General features: G+C 50.1%; 1 protein-coding gene across 2 annotated transcripts in view; it reads left to right on the top strand.

Moving 5' to 3' along the window:
• Positions 1-13,513, top strand: part of FLI1 (Fli-1 proto-oncogene, ETS transcription factor) — a 90,425-nt gene that overhangs the window by 65,661 nt on the left and 11,251 nt on the right. For both annotated transcript variants that reach the window (XM_071449477.1, XM_071449478.1), the window contains one exon: positions 4,737-4,802. In XM_071449477.1, coding sequence (XP_071305578.1) covers positions 4,737-4,802 — 66 coding nt within the window. The remainder of the gene's footprint in view (positions 1-4,736; positions 4,803-13,513) is intronic.

Genomic DNA, 13,513 nt, shown 5'->3' with positions numbered 1-13,513 from the left:
AAGCTTGGCAGAGGAGTGGAATTCTCCAGGTGGCATCTCCAGGATCATCCCAGTGTTTGTGTCCCGTTGTTTGGGCTGACCAAAGGCAGCATCAGGGGAATTGCATGGTTGATCTCATGGCACGAGCCCCAAAGCCTGGGTTCAGTGGCCACTTTTACCATCTGCTGCTGCTCATTTGCTCAGGAGCAGCTTCCTGCTTGATCCCTTGGACACTGAGGCCTGGTCACACTGGTCTCCATGGCCAGCGAGGCAGCACCAGGGCACGCTGACATTCAGGACAGCAGTCCCTGGGTCACACCTTGCCTTTAAACACCTGAAATGAGGAGGTTTTGCTGTCTGTAAGGTGGCACCAGCCATCCTGCCTTCTCTCTGGGCCCCTCCATTGGGATTGTGAGGAATGATACTCACTTCCAAAAGTTTAGAAGGTTTATTAAAACCTTATAAAAAAATACAACAGAAGACTGAATAGAGAAAATATTACCGTGCCAGGAGCAGAGGATTTTTCACCATGTGCTCATCCATACAATGGATGGTCCAGATTTTAACCCTTTAGCCCCTCCCAAAATCTTGTCCATCAACTCCTTCTTCACTGTCCAGTGGTGGGGATCACTTGCTGACATCTTGAGGAGATCACTTTCTTACACATTGGAGGTCAGCTGTTGCCATATTAACAAGCCAACCCTCCCAAATGTCCCAAACCCAGACCACCCCCTGGTAACAAGGCAAGGGGAGTAAAACATAACTATACATCTATAAAACTTCTCTTAGCATATACTTACTTAAGATTTGCCTTTTAATTGTGAGAGTCAGCCATGGCATTCCTCACCTACCACAGGATGGTGTCTGTGGAGCAGGGGTTGTGCTGGCTGTGCCCAGCACTGCAGCCCTGCTGCAGCTGCAATATTTAAGTGCTGCTGCAATAATGATCATCAGAACATCCTGTCCTGCCAAGGCAGTGCCTGCAGTGATTTCTGTGCTTTAAGCTACTGCAAAACCCGAGGAACTTTGCTGGACTCAGGCAGACTGCTCACTCCTGTTTCACAGGGAATTCAGTGCCAGTCCATGCCACTTTAGGATGATGGATGTGTGTGTGCTGATCCCAGATGTGCTCCTCAGAGCAGCTCCTGGCTGCTGGAGCTGGGCAGAGCATTCCAGCTTCCCTGCAGCTGCTCCCAGCCCGAGGACAGGCTGCTCTGGGCAGTGCTGAGTGTCTCCCTCATGCAGAAACCCCTTCCAGAGGAGCTGATGGCTTTTCCAGACCAGCTTCCACTGGATGTTCAGTGCTGAACCTGTAGCTCAGTGCCATGGGGGTTTGGGCTTTCATTTTCACAAGTTTTCTCCTTTTGGAATGGTGTTTGTCCCACAGACATTCCCTGCTTAGGGTAGGGAACAGGTGATGGCCACCAGCACAGGAGGATTTGGGGGCAGTGCAGACCTACAGGCTGGATTGCCTCTGCCCAGGCTCTCTAAAGGTGTTTGTGGTCTCGGGATCTTAAGCTGGATATGTGATGATTTATGAAACCTCAGCTTTGGGGTTTGTTTTCCAAGAAACAAAGATCATCTGAACTTTCTGAGTTGTTTCCTCACCCGACAAGGAGACCCCCTGAAAATGAGCTTTCCCAGAAGGTTCTCAGCATTTTACACTCCTAATCAGGGTGAAACCTTCCTTAAAGCTGCCTATGAAATACATTATTTTGGCACATCTGAGTCCAGACTGAAAAAATAAACCAGCAACATCTGCATGACCTCAACAAAAGCTCAGTCTCAGTTTTAGCAGTGGAAGGTTCAAGGTGAGCTGTGTAATGCAGTCAAGAGTAACCCAAACTCATCCCACAGCACCTTTAGGCCTGGCTCAGAATGGTGCAGTTGTTTCCTGTGGCCACAAACCATGGAAGCTGGCAGGAATTCCAGAGCCTCTGTGATCCTCGGGAGATTTCAGAGTGCAGAGCCCAGTCCTGCAGCACTCTCCATCCTTTGGAGCTTCCCAAAACACCCCAGTGGATCTTTCAGGGAACTCCCTGCCCACCCCCTCAAACAATCATCTTTCTGTGCATGTTCCTATTAGTTCCCTCTCCAAAATCATCAAGCCATGCCTTGATTTGCCTTCCTTTTGCTCATCCCCACACACTTTGGGGCTCCAGACTGATCTTTCTGCAGCACATTCTGCCTGGTGAATCCTCTCCAGCCACTGTTGGGCAGGGGAAGGGAGTTTTGGATGCATCCATGCTGTGTTTGGGATGAAGATCAAAAGAAGCTGAGCTGCCACCTCCATCCTTTCCCTCCCTGGTGGTGGCACAAAGGGGAAGAGCCTGAAAGGGAAAGAATGAGGCTGTGGTGAGAGGTAGAAAACTGTTCAGTGGTTTTTGAGCCATGTGTTAATGCCCAGCAAAACCATCCTGCCAAGTGCAGCAGGACCTGGCTTCCAGCAGGAGCCATGCAGGGCCCGGGGAAGGCGAGGGTAAAAAAGACTCTCAAATTAAATAAACCTGAGACTGTGGAACCAAGATATTCCTGTCCCTCTGAAGGATGAGCTGCCTCGTGGGAGGGAAGGGTTTATGCGAAAAACCTCTCCTGCTTTTCAGTCCTTCTCCATCTTTTTGTAATGAATGCAAGGGAAATAAAAGAAAGGGAAGAGTGGGGGATGCCATAAAAGAGCGTGTTTAAACATTAATTATGGGAGAACAGCCCTCACTGCATTAACCATACCAGAGAGCTGATCCATCCTTGGTGTCCCTCACCCACGGAGGGGAATGGAACAAAAATGAGAATTCATCACCCAAAGCTCTGCCCCCGAAGGAGAGAGGGAGGAGCAGCCTGGCTTGTGTCTGTCTGTCTGTCTGCTTCCCTCTGTCCTGATCTGGGTCTCTGCCTTTCTCCCTTTCCCTCCTCCATTGAAACCCTTAATAGGAAACACATTTCCCTCTCTGTGGTGTTCCCACCAGAAACCTCAGACTGCCGGGCAAAGGTGAGAACTTTGAGCAATTAAACCGGGGGAGGCGCCGGTCCTTTCCAGTGGCTTGGGCTGCATTTTTTACCCTAAAGTAGCTGTAGGTTGATCCTGCTCGCTCAGTGCTATTCATCACCCCACCCCCACCGCCCCAGCCACTCATTTGCAGCCCATTTAGTCATAGAAAACCACGTTTCTGAATTCCCCAGCACTTCCCTGTCTGGCAGGGGGAAGCTGGGCTGGGCGTTGCACTCAGGATTGCTTTAAATAACCTGAAAAGGAGAGAGTGGTGGACAGGAGTTTCCCCACAGATATTCAAGAAAGAAATGCCAAAGCCAGAAACCATCCGATGAAAACATGAGTTACGTGGACAGAGTTGTTTCAATTCCTCCAGCAGCTAATCTCTCTAAATATTCCAGCCAATCCCTTTGGCCATTGGCAGCTTTCAGAGCCAGGGTGCCCTTGGGATCCCTCTGAACTCTTTACCTCCTCGTTCACCATCCATCCTGGTCTCTGGAAGCATCCCCCGACTTGCAGCATGTGGTACCATCCCTCCTCCCCTCCCTGCGAGCAGCTTTGTTTCCCAGCACCTCCCGCCTGCGTGTGCTGCTGGCTTGTGCAGCCTCCGGCTTTGTTTGCCTTGGGCAGGACAGAAATGCGCTGCAGCACAAGGCCAGCAGCATCCAGCACCTGCAAAGGCTCTCAAATCTGTCAGGGACCTGCCCAAACCTCAGCTGTCACAGGACAGACACTCTGAGAGCACTGAGGGGCAGCTGGGACCCTGTGCACCAGAGGAACGTGCAGGGCTCAGCCCCAAGGCTGCTCAGCTGCTGAGAGGGGTTCCTGCCCTGCTGGGGCGCTGGGGATGCTCAGGGCAGGATCCCCTTCATGGAGGGGATCTCAGAGTGTGAAAGCACTCAGGGCAGCATTGGTGCTGCTCCAGCCACAGCCTCAGGACACACAGGACCCTGTGCCCTGTCAGGGCTGTCACTGCCCCAGCAGCAGCTGCTCCAAGAGCTGCAGGAGGGTGAGCCCAGGGGTGATGTGAGCACACTTAACCAGACAGCCATGAAATGGGCATTTCATGCTGGCTTCCCTGGACTCCCAGGATCTCCTCCTCCATTTCCAGGAGAGTTTACAGGAGAACCAGAAGGAAATGCTTAGAAAGGAACATTTCCCCCACAGACGGTGCAAAACAGAGACCCTTCCAACAGGTTCTTTTTGTGCTGCACTTGTGTGTCACGTGGGACTGGATGGAACGGCCTCTCTGAAGAAAGGGAGCTGCTCCCAAATTCCCCAGAGCAGGGAGATGTTGGAATCCCAGTGAGAGCTGTGCAGCTGCTGACCCCAAACCAAGCATGTGACACTCTAAAAATGGCCAAAAAGGTCCTGACAGAGCAATTTGTGTCTTTTCTCCTGCCTGTTCCTCAAACAGAAAATTTCTCTATCACAGCCAGAGAGAGAAAAGTTTCTTCCTTATCCTGTCACAGAAACTGTGCCACAGGCATTTCTGGAGGCTGTTCTGGGACAGATCCTCTACCTGTACAACCTCACCCCTTAGGATCAGTTTTCAATAGGGGACATCAAGGCACTCAGTGAAGGAGACAAGTGAGGAAACAGCAGCACGTGTGCCCTGCAGCTACCAAGCTTTTAGATGAGTTTCACAGAAAATATGTGCCTAATTAACAGCAAGATTAGCTTCTTTTTTCAGGCCTTTAACAGCATTTCCTACCTGCCCTGATGGCTCCCTGTGCCCAGACTGCTCTAACTCCCTTTCTTTGCCTTGCAGGTAGCTCACTGCTGGTTTACAACACTCCATCCCACACAGACTCCTCACGTCTTGCCACCAAAGAAGGTCAGTGTCTTGCATATAAATGTCCTGGGTTTGATTGGGTTAAAACTAGACCTTGTTAATAATATCCTTGGCAGAAAATGTTCTGCTCCACTCTGCATTCACAGCACAGTTAAAAAGGAATAATTCTCACTGTGCAGCCCCACCCAGGCTGGAAATGCCATCTCTGCTTGTCCAGCCAGCACCGTGGCTTCAAAGGTGTCACTGTCACACGGGTGTTTTGCTGAGCTGGTGAACTGCTGGCACATTTTCTGTTCCTGATGTGAACAGTTTGGAATCTCACACAGACAGCAAGGCCTGAGACTCTGTTTTCCTCTAAGTTCACAGTTGAAAGGATCAAATCTTCTCACAATGAATTTCACTACTGTAAAGGGCACTCAGGTATTCCAAACCCATCCATGGATCTGTAGCTCGTTTCAACCGGCAAGGAGGACAAAATGTATCTTTTTGACAATTTCATTTTGGAATAGTTTGATTTTCTTTTTTGTTTCAAATAACTCTTTTTTTTTTTAATCTAGTCAAAATTCTGAACATGTAGCCATCACTTAGAAACCCTGGAGTTTAAACGTTAATAACCCTCTTGAGGCTCCTTCAGGCTTTGGAGTTGTTTGTGGGTCCTTCAGTCAGGTGTTTTAGGTTTTTCTCTGCAGCTCCAGCCCTGTTCCTTGTTCTTATTTTTATTGACAAACTGGACTCTCAGTCAGGAAAATGTTGTGAATATTGGTGTGATCACAGAATTCCAGAATGGTTGGAAAGGACCTTAAGGATCATCTGGTTCAGTCCATGGCCATGGGCAGGGACAGGATGAAGCACATCCCTTACCTACACAGAGAAGTTGAATTGATATAGTGACTATTTGGGTGAATTTATCACCCCCAAGTAGGATGATAAAGAGCAAAAATCCGTTCTGTGCTCTGTAAGTCCTGGGTAGGGACAGGAGGCTCTAATGGGATTTTCCTTTCCCATTGTGCTGCTGCAGGAACATTGGGTTTGTTCCCTGGGCTCTGTTCAGCTCCTCCTTGGAGAAGTTTCTGGGGCGGGGTGAAACTCCTGCCCACCCCCTGGAGCCAGCCTGTCCCTGTGCCAGCTCCCTGACTGTCACAAATGCTTCTCTGCTCTTGAGGAGAACGTGGCTGCATGGACAAGCCACAAGTTTGGATTAAAAGCAGTGGGGAAAGAAGGAGAGACAAAACCTCCATTGCACTGAGGGGCTGCAGCAAACAGAACGCACATTTAACAGCTCCTGCAGGGAGGGTCTGGCTGCCTCCTTTCTGTGCTGCCCTCAGGGCCCTGCTCTCTCCTTGCATTTCACCCCCAACATCTGCCTGGGAGCTGGGCACGAGGTCAGGGCTGCTCCTCCAGCAGCTCCCTCTGTCCAGCAGGCAAACCCACTGCAGCTCCCTGGCACTGTTCTCCCCTCTGAGGCAGCACCAGTTGGTAAAACAGGGTCATTACAGGGACAGAGCCACTCAGGCTGTGCTCTGACTGCTGCTTTGACATTAATCATAATTTATTTAAAGTTCATTCAAACTGGGCTTGCACTGTGTAGTAGGGATATAGTGGGAATAAAGGGAATAAAGTAGGGACATGTGCTCCTTCACAATTTTCCCTTACACCCAAACCTATGCTCATTCTGTCTCAGGCCAGGCAATTGCTAAAAATAAAGCCAAGAAAAGTCTGATATTTTTTTTTTCTTCAAGAGAAAATCTCTGTGTAGGACTGCACTCTGAATTTTTAAACACTTTGTGACTTGGGCCTTGAGTCGCTCAGACTGAAAGAAATTTGAGGGGAAAGTGTCCCTCCCCCTGCATTTTTAGTGGCCTCAAGGGCGTCTCTGTAGTGCAGCTGACAGAGCTCTGGGTTCACTGCTGTCAGCGTGGAGCCCTCAGCTTCACATGGAACTTTCATTATGTGTCAATAAAGGACCAAGCACACCCAGAAGAGAGGCAAATAAAAGTTAAGAACTACGTAGAAATGTTGAAATCCCATCTATTCCTCACCCATTTCTCCCTATAGGGCATAAATTCCATCATTCCTTCCACACTGGGTATGGGTGTAGCACAAACTGTCCCACTCCAAGCCACTGCAGCTGGCTGAGGTTACTGAGATAAGGAAAAGGGACAGGAGAGCAGGACAGGCTGGCAGATAAGGGACTGGAAGAGCAGAGTGAAGTGGCTCATCCAATAGCACAGCAGAGACTCATGATACTCATAAAACTGGACTTGGAATTCCTCAGGCTGTTTTTTTTAGGAAACAGGATTTTCCTTGTTTCCTTTCTAATGGGCTCACTTCAAGATGATATTCTCACTCCAGAAGATGATAATCTTTTGGAAAAGGAATTTCATGTTAAAAATTATTATTTTTTAAATGATTTTTTTAACTTCTCAAAAGATTAAACAATTTTCTTCATGCCAGTGCATCTGGAATCTACCAATCCTGTAAATATTTCTCCTCTCTGTGTCTGTGAATAAAAACAGATGAGTTTTTCTAACCACCTTCCCTTGAGGATTCAAAAGCAGGTGATGAAACAGTACCAACCATGACAAAGATAGGAAAAAAATACAATTTTCTTCACTCCTCCTGTAGCTTTTCTACATAACTAGTGCAAATAAGCTGCTTGTGCAGATTGCAGGGAGAGAGACAGGAGCCCTTTGCATACATTGACACTGTGCTTTACACAACATGTTCCATCCACGGCTGGAAAAAAGAACCCACAGGTCAGAAAAAAAAGCACAGCTGCAGCACAGACAACTGCAGATGTTGCAGATGCAGCACAGGCTCTGCTCCCTCCTCCAGGATGATGTCCCCAGGAGCACAGGGAGCCTGGCCCTGTCCCAGTGCTGTCCCTGGGCTGGCTTTGGTGCCCTGGCTGCAGCTGCAGATCTGACTCCCTTTTTCCCTTCTGCTTCCTGCCCCCTCACTCCCTGCAGTGCCAGCTCTGCAAACAGGAGCTGCAGCTCTGCTTTGGGGCAGCCCAAGAGCAGAACTCTGCAGCAGGAGTTTTGGGAATCTTTACAGCAGATCCTGAAGTCCCGGGGGGCCCAGGGCAGCTGAGTGTTCTCACAGCAGACAGGTAGATCCTTGTCCTGTTCCAAAGCTCCTGCTGCCTCAGCTTCTCCCTCCCAGCCTCATAAACACTCCAAAGGATGGGACTGAGCGTCACTGGGACAAATTGTCTTCAGCTGCCTCAGAGGAGTAAATGGCTCTAATGAAAATCACCAGTGGTTTTTGGCTGGAGAGCAATTTTCTGGGAAATGAAATGAGGCTGCTCTCATGGCTGAATGGAAAGAGCTGTGTCCCCCTCCCACTGCAGACATGGTCTGGGTCATTTTCTGGGACTGTTTGGGGAAATGAGTGATCTGCTGTGGGTACTGGAGACAGGGACAGGAATCTGAGCCCACAGATCTGCCCCAGTCCAGGGAGACCTTAAACTGCTCTCCTGCAGAACGGTGTCATTTGAGCAGCTTTCCACAGGGAAATGGAAAGAATATTCGCATACAACAACATTGGGAGGCCAAAGGGCCACGTCCCCAAAGGGCTCTGAGCTCTCTGGCCTCGCTCCAGCACAGTTTTAAAGTTTTTAGTGTGTCGGGGTCTGTGTAATTCTTGTGTTTAAGACTTGAGCAGAATGCTGTGCAGGAGCTGAGGCCAGGGCAGAGCTGGGGGCTCCCAGCAAGGCAGAACCCTGGTGTGTGGATGTGTGAAGCTCCCTGTGGATGTGTGAAGTTCCCTGTGGCCATGCAGCCTGTGGGAATGCCTGGGCTGGGATGTGTGGTACTTTCCAATTCACAGAATCACTGGGTTGGAGGAGACCTTCAAGATCATGGAGTCCAACCCAGCCCCAACAGCTCAACTCAACCCTGGCACCCAGTGCCACATCCAGGCTTTGTTAAACACCCCCAGGGATGGGGACTCCACCACCTCCCTGGGCAGAACATTCCAGAACTTTATCACTCTTTCTGTAAAAAACTTTTCCCTGCTATCCAGCCTGTATTTCCCTTGGTGCAGCTCGAGGCTGTGTGCTCTGGTTGTGTCAGTGCTGCTGGAGAAAGAGCCCAGGGCCAGCTGAGCACAGGCACCTTTCAGGAGCTGTGCAGAGTGATGGGGGCACCCCTGAGTCTCCTTTTCTCCAGGCTGAGCACCCCCAGCTCCAACACTGCTGGTCCCAGGGAAGTGGTGTTTGTGCAGGGAGGTGGCAGAGGGGCTGAAGGGAGGCTCAGCATCACAGGTGCCATTAACCACAGAGGTTCCTGGGGCTGTTTGTCTCCAGGTCATTCAGGATCTTGGTGCAAAAGGTGCATTCACACAGGTCTGTGCTCTGCACACGCCGTGCTCAGCCCAAGGTAACAGAATCCCAGAATCATTTAAATTGGAAAAGCCCTCCCAGACCATCAAATCCAACCTGTGAACAATCCCCACCTTGTCTCCAGCCCAGGGCACTGAGTGCCACCTCCAGGTGTTCCTTGGACACCTCCAGGGATGGGGACTCCAAACCTTGCTGGGCAGCCCCTCCCAGTGTTTAACAACCCTTTCCATGAGGAAATTCCAGCCCGAGCCTCCCCTGGCACAGCCACAGCCTGAGGGCGACTCCTCCTGTCCTGTAGCTGTTCCTGGGAGAAACCCCAACCCCCTCCCCAGCTCCTGGCAGGGAGCTGCAGAGAGGGATTTGATCCTTCTTGAGCCTTCCAGATTTGGCTGAGAACAGTGACAAACCAGCCCAAAGTCTCAGCAATCCAACCGAAACTCCAGCAGAGCACAGGGAAAAGGGATGTGGTACCTTTCAAAGAGAGAAGAAATCTCTGTGTGAATACATGAACAGGGATGGAGGGGGGGAATTTTAAGGGTTTATTCTGTGGCTATCCCATATTTATGATCACATTATAGAAGTTGTTGTGTGAACAATGAGGATGTTTGGGTACAAGGTGTGTGTTTAGTGGGGCTGTTGGCAAATTTAAGAGGATAAATAAATCAGTGAACTCTGAAATCCAGTGTGATTTCTTGGGGCTTTGTACCAATGCTCGTTGTGAGGCCCTAAGAAAGAGTTTCCTGGTGTTGGAGCATCAATTAAAATCTCTTTCACTCCAATTCCCTGGTACCTCACAAAATATGGGTCTGTGCATCTGCTTTTCTCCCCATCAGGGCTGCAGCCTCTGTTCCCTTTAAACTGGCAGGAACTCCTCAAAACTCTTCTCTCCAACTTGTCAAACTGAGTGACAATTTGGGATAACAGGTTCAGATTTGGGGGGACTGGGGAGAAGGGGGCAGAGACTGCAGGGAACTTGGTTGCATAAGCACAGTTCCCACAGGAAAACCTCTCAAATTCCTGCATAAACCTCTTCTCCTGAAAGATTTTTCAGATCTAAAAGGCTGTAGTGAAAAATATTGACCACGTCCAATAAACTCTCCTCTGAGTGTGTCAGCGCAGTTCCTTTTCACAGCAAAGGTTTTAAACTCCCCAGTTCAGCTGTGGCAGAGGAAAAGCAGCTGCAGTTTTGTGCTCTCCTAATTGTCTATACTTGCTAAAACATTTCTCTATGATATTTGTGTGCCTGGTGATGAAATATCCCATTTTTAGCTCGGCAGCAGAAAAAGGGGAGGCTTTTTTAGGTCTCCTTTCATTTTGGCTGTGTGGCCAAGCAGGGATTTATGAGTTCAGGGGAGACAGTAGCCAGCGCGCTTGGATTTTGCTTTTTATACTTTCTTTTTTTTTTAATTGTTTTCCTTTGAAATTCCAGAGTTAGTGTTTTGTCTGCTTTCTCCCTGACCCTCTTCGGAGGCAGGCGTGTGTTTTTTCACCAGAAAAACTGGAAACAAAGAATCGTTGTCTTTAAGCTGTAGCAGGCAGGAAACCCAACTCACAAGGGATCACCCCGAGCCAGCGCTGTCCCAGAGTAGACTCCAGTTCTCTGAATTCAACCTGACAGCTTGTCTGGAGCACTTTCTAAGTAACCATTATCCTTCCTTTCCCCCAGCAAAAGAGCCATTATTATTTTGCCTGGAGTGCAGTGCAAGGAGTGTTTTTGTGCTGGGGGGGTCACACATTTGCTGGGGTGCCAGGCTCTCCCTCCCAAAGCCTTGGAAGTGCTTGGGCTGTTTCCTAAAACAAGAGTTAATTTGTTTCCTGATGATGACTTAAAAGCTGTAAAACTGCCATGGCTATGCATGTGTGTCTTCCCTTTTCTCTCATGTGTGCGTGGCCTTTTTCTCCATGGGTGTGAGGTTTGGGGGTTTTTCACTTCTGCATTTGTGTGTTTTTCAACCAGAGCAACCTGCAGCCTGTCAATGGTTTGGTTTTACACCCCGTGCTGGGGGTAACATCCACACAGTGCTGTGGGCACATTGCTGCCTGCTCCTGGCTGTGTTTGGTGGTTCTGTAGGTGTGCAGGGGATGTGCAGCTGTGCCTTGGCTGTGCCTGCAGCCCTGCGTGGCTCAGGAACGTCTCTGCTGGCTGGAGAGCATCTGCTTTTCCAGGCTGGCTCTGGGAAGGGTTCTCAGGACACATTCTTCAGCCTCTGTGCACTGTGCATTGGGATTTCTGCTGCTGATATTAAAAACGCAACAACAAGGAAAAAAAAAATCTTCTCATTACTTCCTCCTTTTCTCCTTAATGTCTTTGTGAGGCCAGCAGGGCTGAGGCAGACGTGGCTCAGGAAGTGCCAGCGCTGCTGGCTGGGGATGTTCTCCAGCCCCAGGCACCACTGGGGGCTGTCACCTCTGGCTGGGGCAGCAGGGAGAGACTCTGGGGCTGAGTGGGGAGCAGAGCTGGGCTCTCTGCCCTGTGGGGGCTCCTTCCCTGCACCCCTGCTCAGGGACAGGCACAGGGCTCAAACAGAGCCACCTGTCCTGAGCACAGCCTGCCTCTGAAATCCCCTCTGGAAATCACAGTCCCAGGATGGGTTGGCTTGGAAGGACCTTAAAGCCCATCCAGTGCCAGCCCTTCCACTGTCCCACCCTTCCAGTGTCCCAGATTGCTCCAAGCCCTGTCCAGCCTGGCTTTGGACACTGCCAGGGACAGCAATCCTGAATCCTAGCTCTATTCCTGCACCATCCAGATCCTGTCTGACTCTGGAAATGAGTGGCCTTCAGCCACAGGGCTTTAATCCATCACTGATTTAGAGCAGTTCAATCAGAAAGGTTTGATCTCTCTGATCTGTGTTTCTATAAAGGCAGCAATTCATAACCAGGCTCTCAGCTACTTTCAGACACTCCTCAAGCTAAATCTGTCCTTCACATCCATCTCTGCAGCAGATTTCTCACCTACATTCAGCAATCAGTCCTCTCTCACTTGGTTTGAGTTGACTTCAGGTCAAAACCCAGTGTTGTTCCTGGATTTGGGATCTGTGAAACAGGTTAACAGCAATGCAGAGATCAGAGAATCACATAATCATTCAGGCTGAAAGGCCTCTGAGATCATTCAACAGTGCACCCAGATGGATGCCAAAGATGGCTTGGTAATATTTTTCAATTGTGAAATAATCAAATTGCCTGATCATGTAAAATAGAAGTAATTTTGAAATCATTCTGCATTTAGTGAGTTGCTTCCTCTTAGTGAAGAGATTTAGAATTACTGATTTCCTCCTCTGACCCTGGGAGTGGTGGTTCCTCTGCTCAAGGAACAGCACATTGTGTCTTGAAGGGGAAAAGAAAGAGTTTGGTTGGGAAGTCTCATGTAACCATGGGAACAGGCACAGCAACACTGGCCAGGAATGACAAAGACATGTAGCACATGTGTTAATTAATTGTTTTAATTAGCAGAGATAGTAAGTTGACAAGCAGTTCCTTGCAGGACAAGTGATGCTGTGAGGTTCTGAGGCTCAGTGTGACACACATGTCCCTGCAGCTGGCTAAATGTCATGGGAGAGCCTTTGGAAAAGGCCACAGGAGTCCTCAGACCCTGCCCTGCTCCAGTCCCTGTGCCACCATCCCTGCCCACACCTGGAGACAGGTGAGAGCCCAGAGCCTGCCCAGCTTTGTGCTGAGGGGAGCTGGAGCTCCTCTGCTGACCTGGGAGGTTTGCACTGGGTGAGGGGCACTCAGAAATGTCCTGGGTGTGAGGGGCAGTCAGAAATGTCCTGAGGGTGTGAGGGGCACTCAGAAATGTCCTGAGGGTGTGAGGGGCACTCAGAAATGTCCTGAGGGTGTGTATGGAGCAATCAGACATGTCCTGAGGATGTGAGGGGCCCTCAGAAATGTCCTGAGGGTGTGAGGGGCACTCAGAAATGTCCTGAGGGTGTGAGGGGCAGTCAGAAATGTCCTGGGTGTGAGGGGACCTCAGAAATGTCCTGAGGGTGTGTATGGAGCAGTCAGAAATGTCCTGGGTGTGAGGGGACCTCAGAAATGTCCTGGGTATGTGTGGGGCAGTCAGAAATGTCCTGTCTGTGTGTGGGGCAGTCAGAAGTGCCCTGGGGGTATATGGAGCACTCAGAACATGTCCCTGGAGCCAGGGAGGGACCGTATGGGCCCCACAGTTCAGTGTTTCTACCACATGTGCAGCAGTGCCCTGGGTGTTCCGAGGAGCATCTGAGGGTGGTTTTGGCCCCTGGTCCTTGCAGGAACTGCAGCCTGGGTTTCTGCTCTCCACTGGCTTTGAACCCAGCCCAGCTCCTCCCTGGAGGAGGCTCGGGGGTGACCTGAGGGCTGGGCACACACCTGGGCAGGCCTGGCTGGCAGGCTGGGCTGGCAGCAGGGGAGGGGACAGGGTTTGTTCCCGTGC

Source organism: Agelaius tricolor, unplaced genomic scaffold (genome assembly GCF_023055355.1).
Source record: "Agelaius tricolor isolate 1412-34295 unplaced genomic scaffold, bAgeTri1.0.p SCAF_29, whole genome shotgun sequence".
NCBI classification, from domain to species: Eukaryota; Metazoa; Chordata; class Aves; order Passeriformes; family Icteridae; genus Agelaius; species Agelaius tricolor.
Note: the sequence above shows the minus strand (reverse complement) of the source record. Positions and strands in the feature narration are given on the sequence as shown.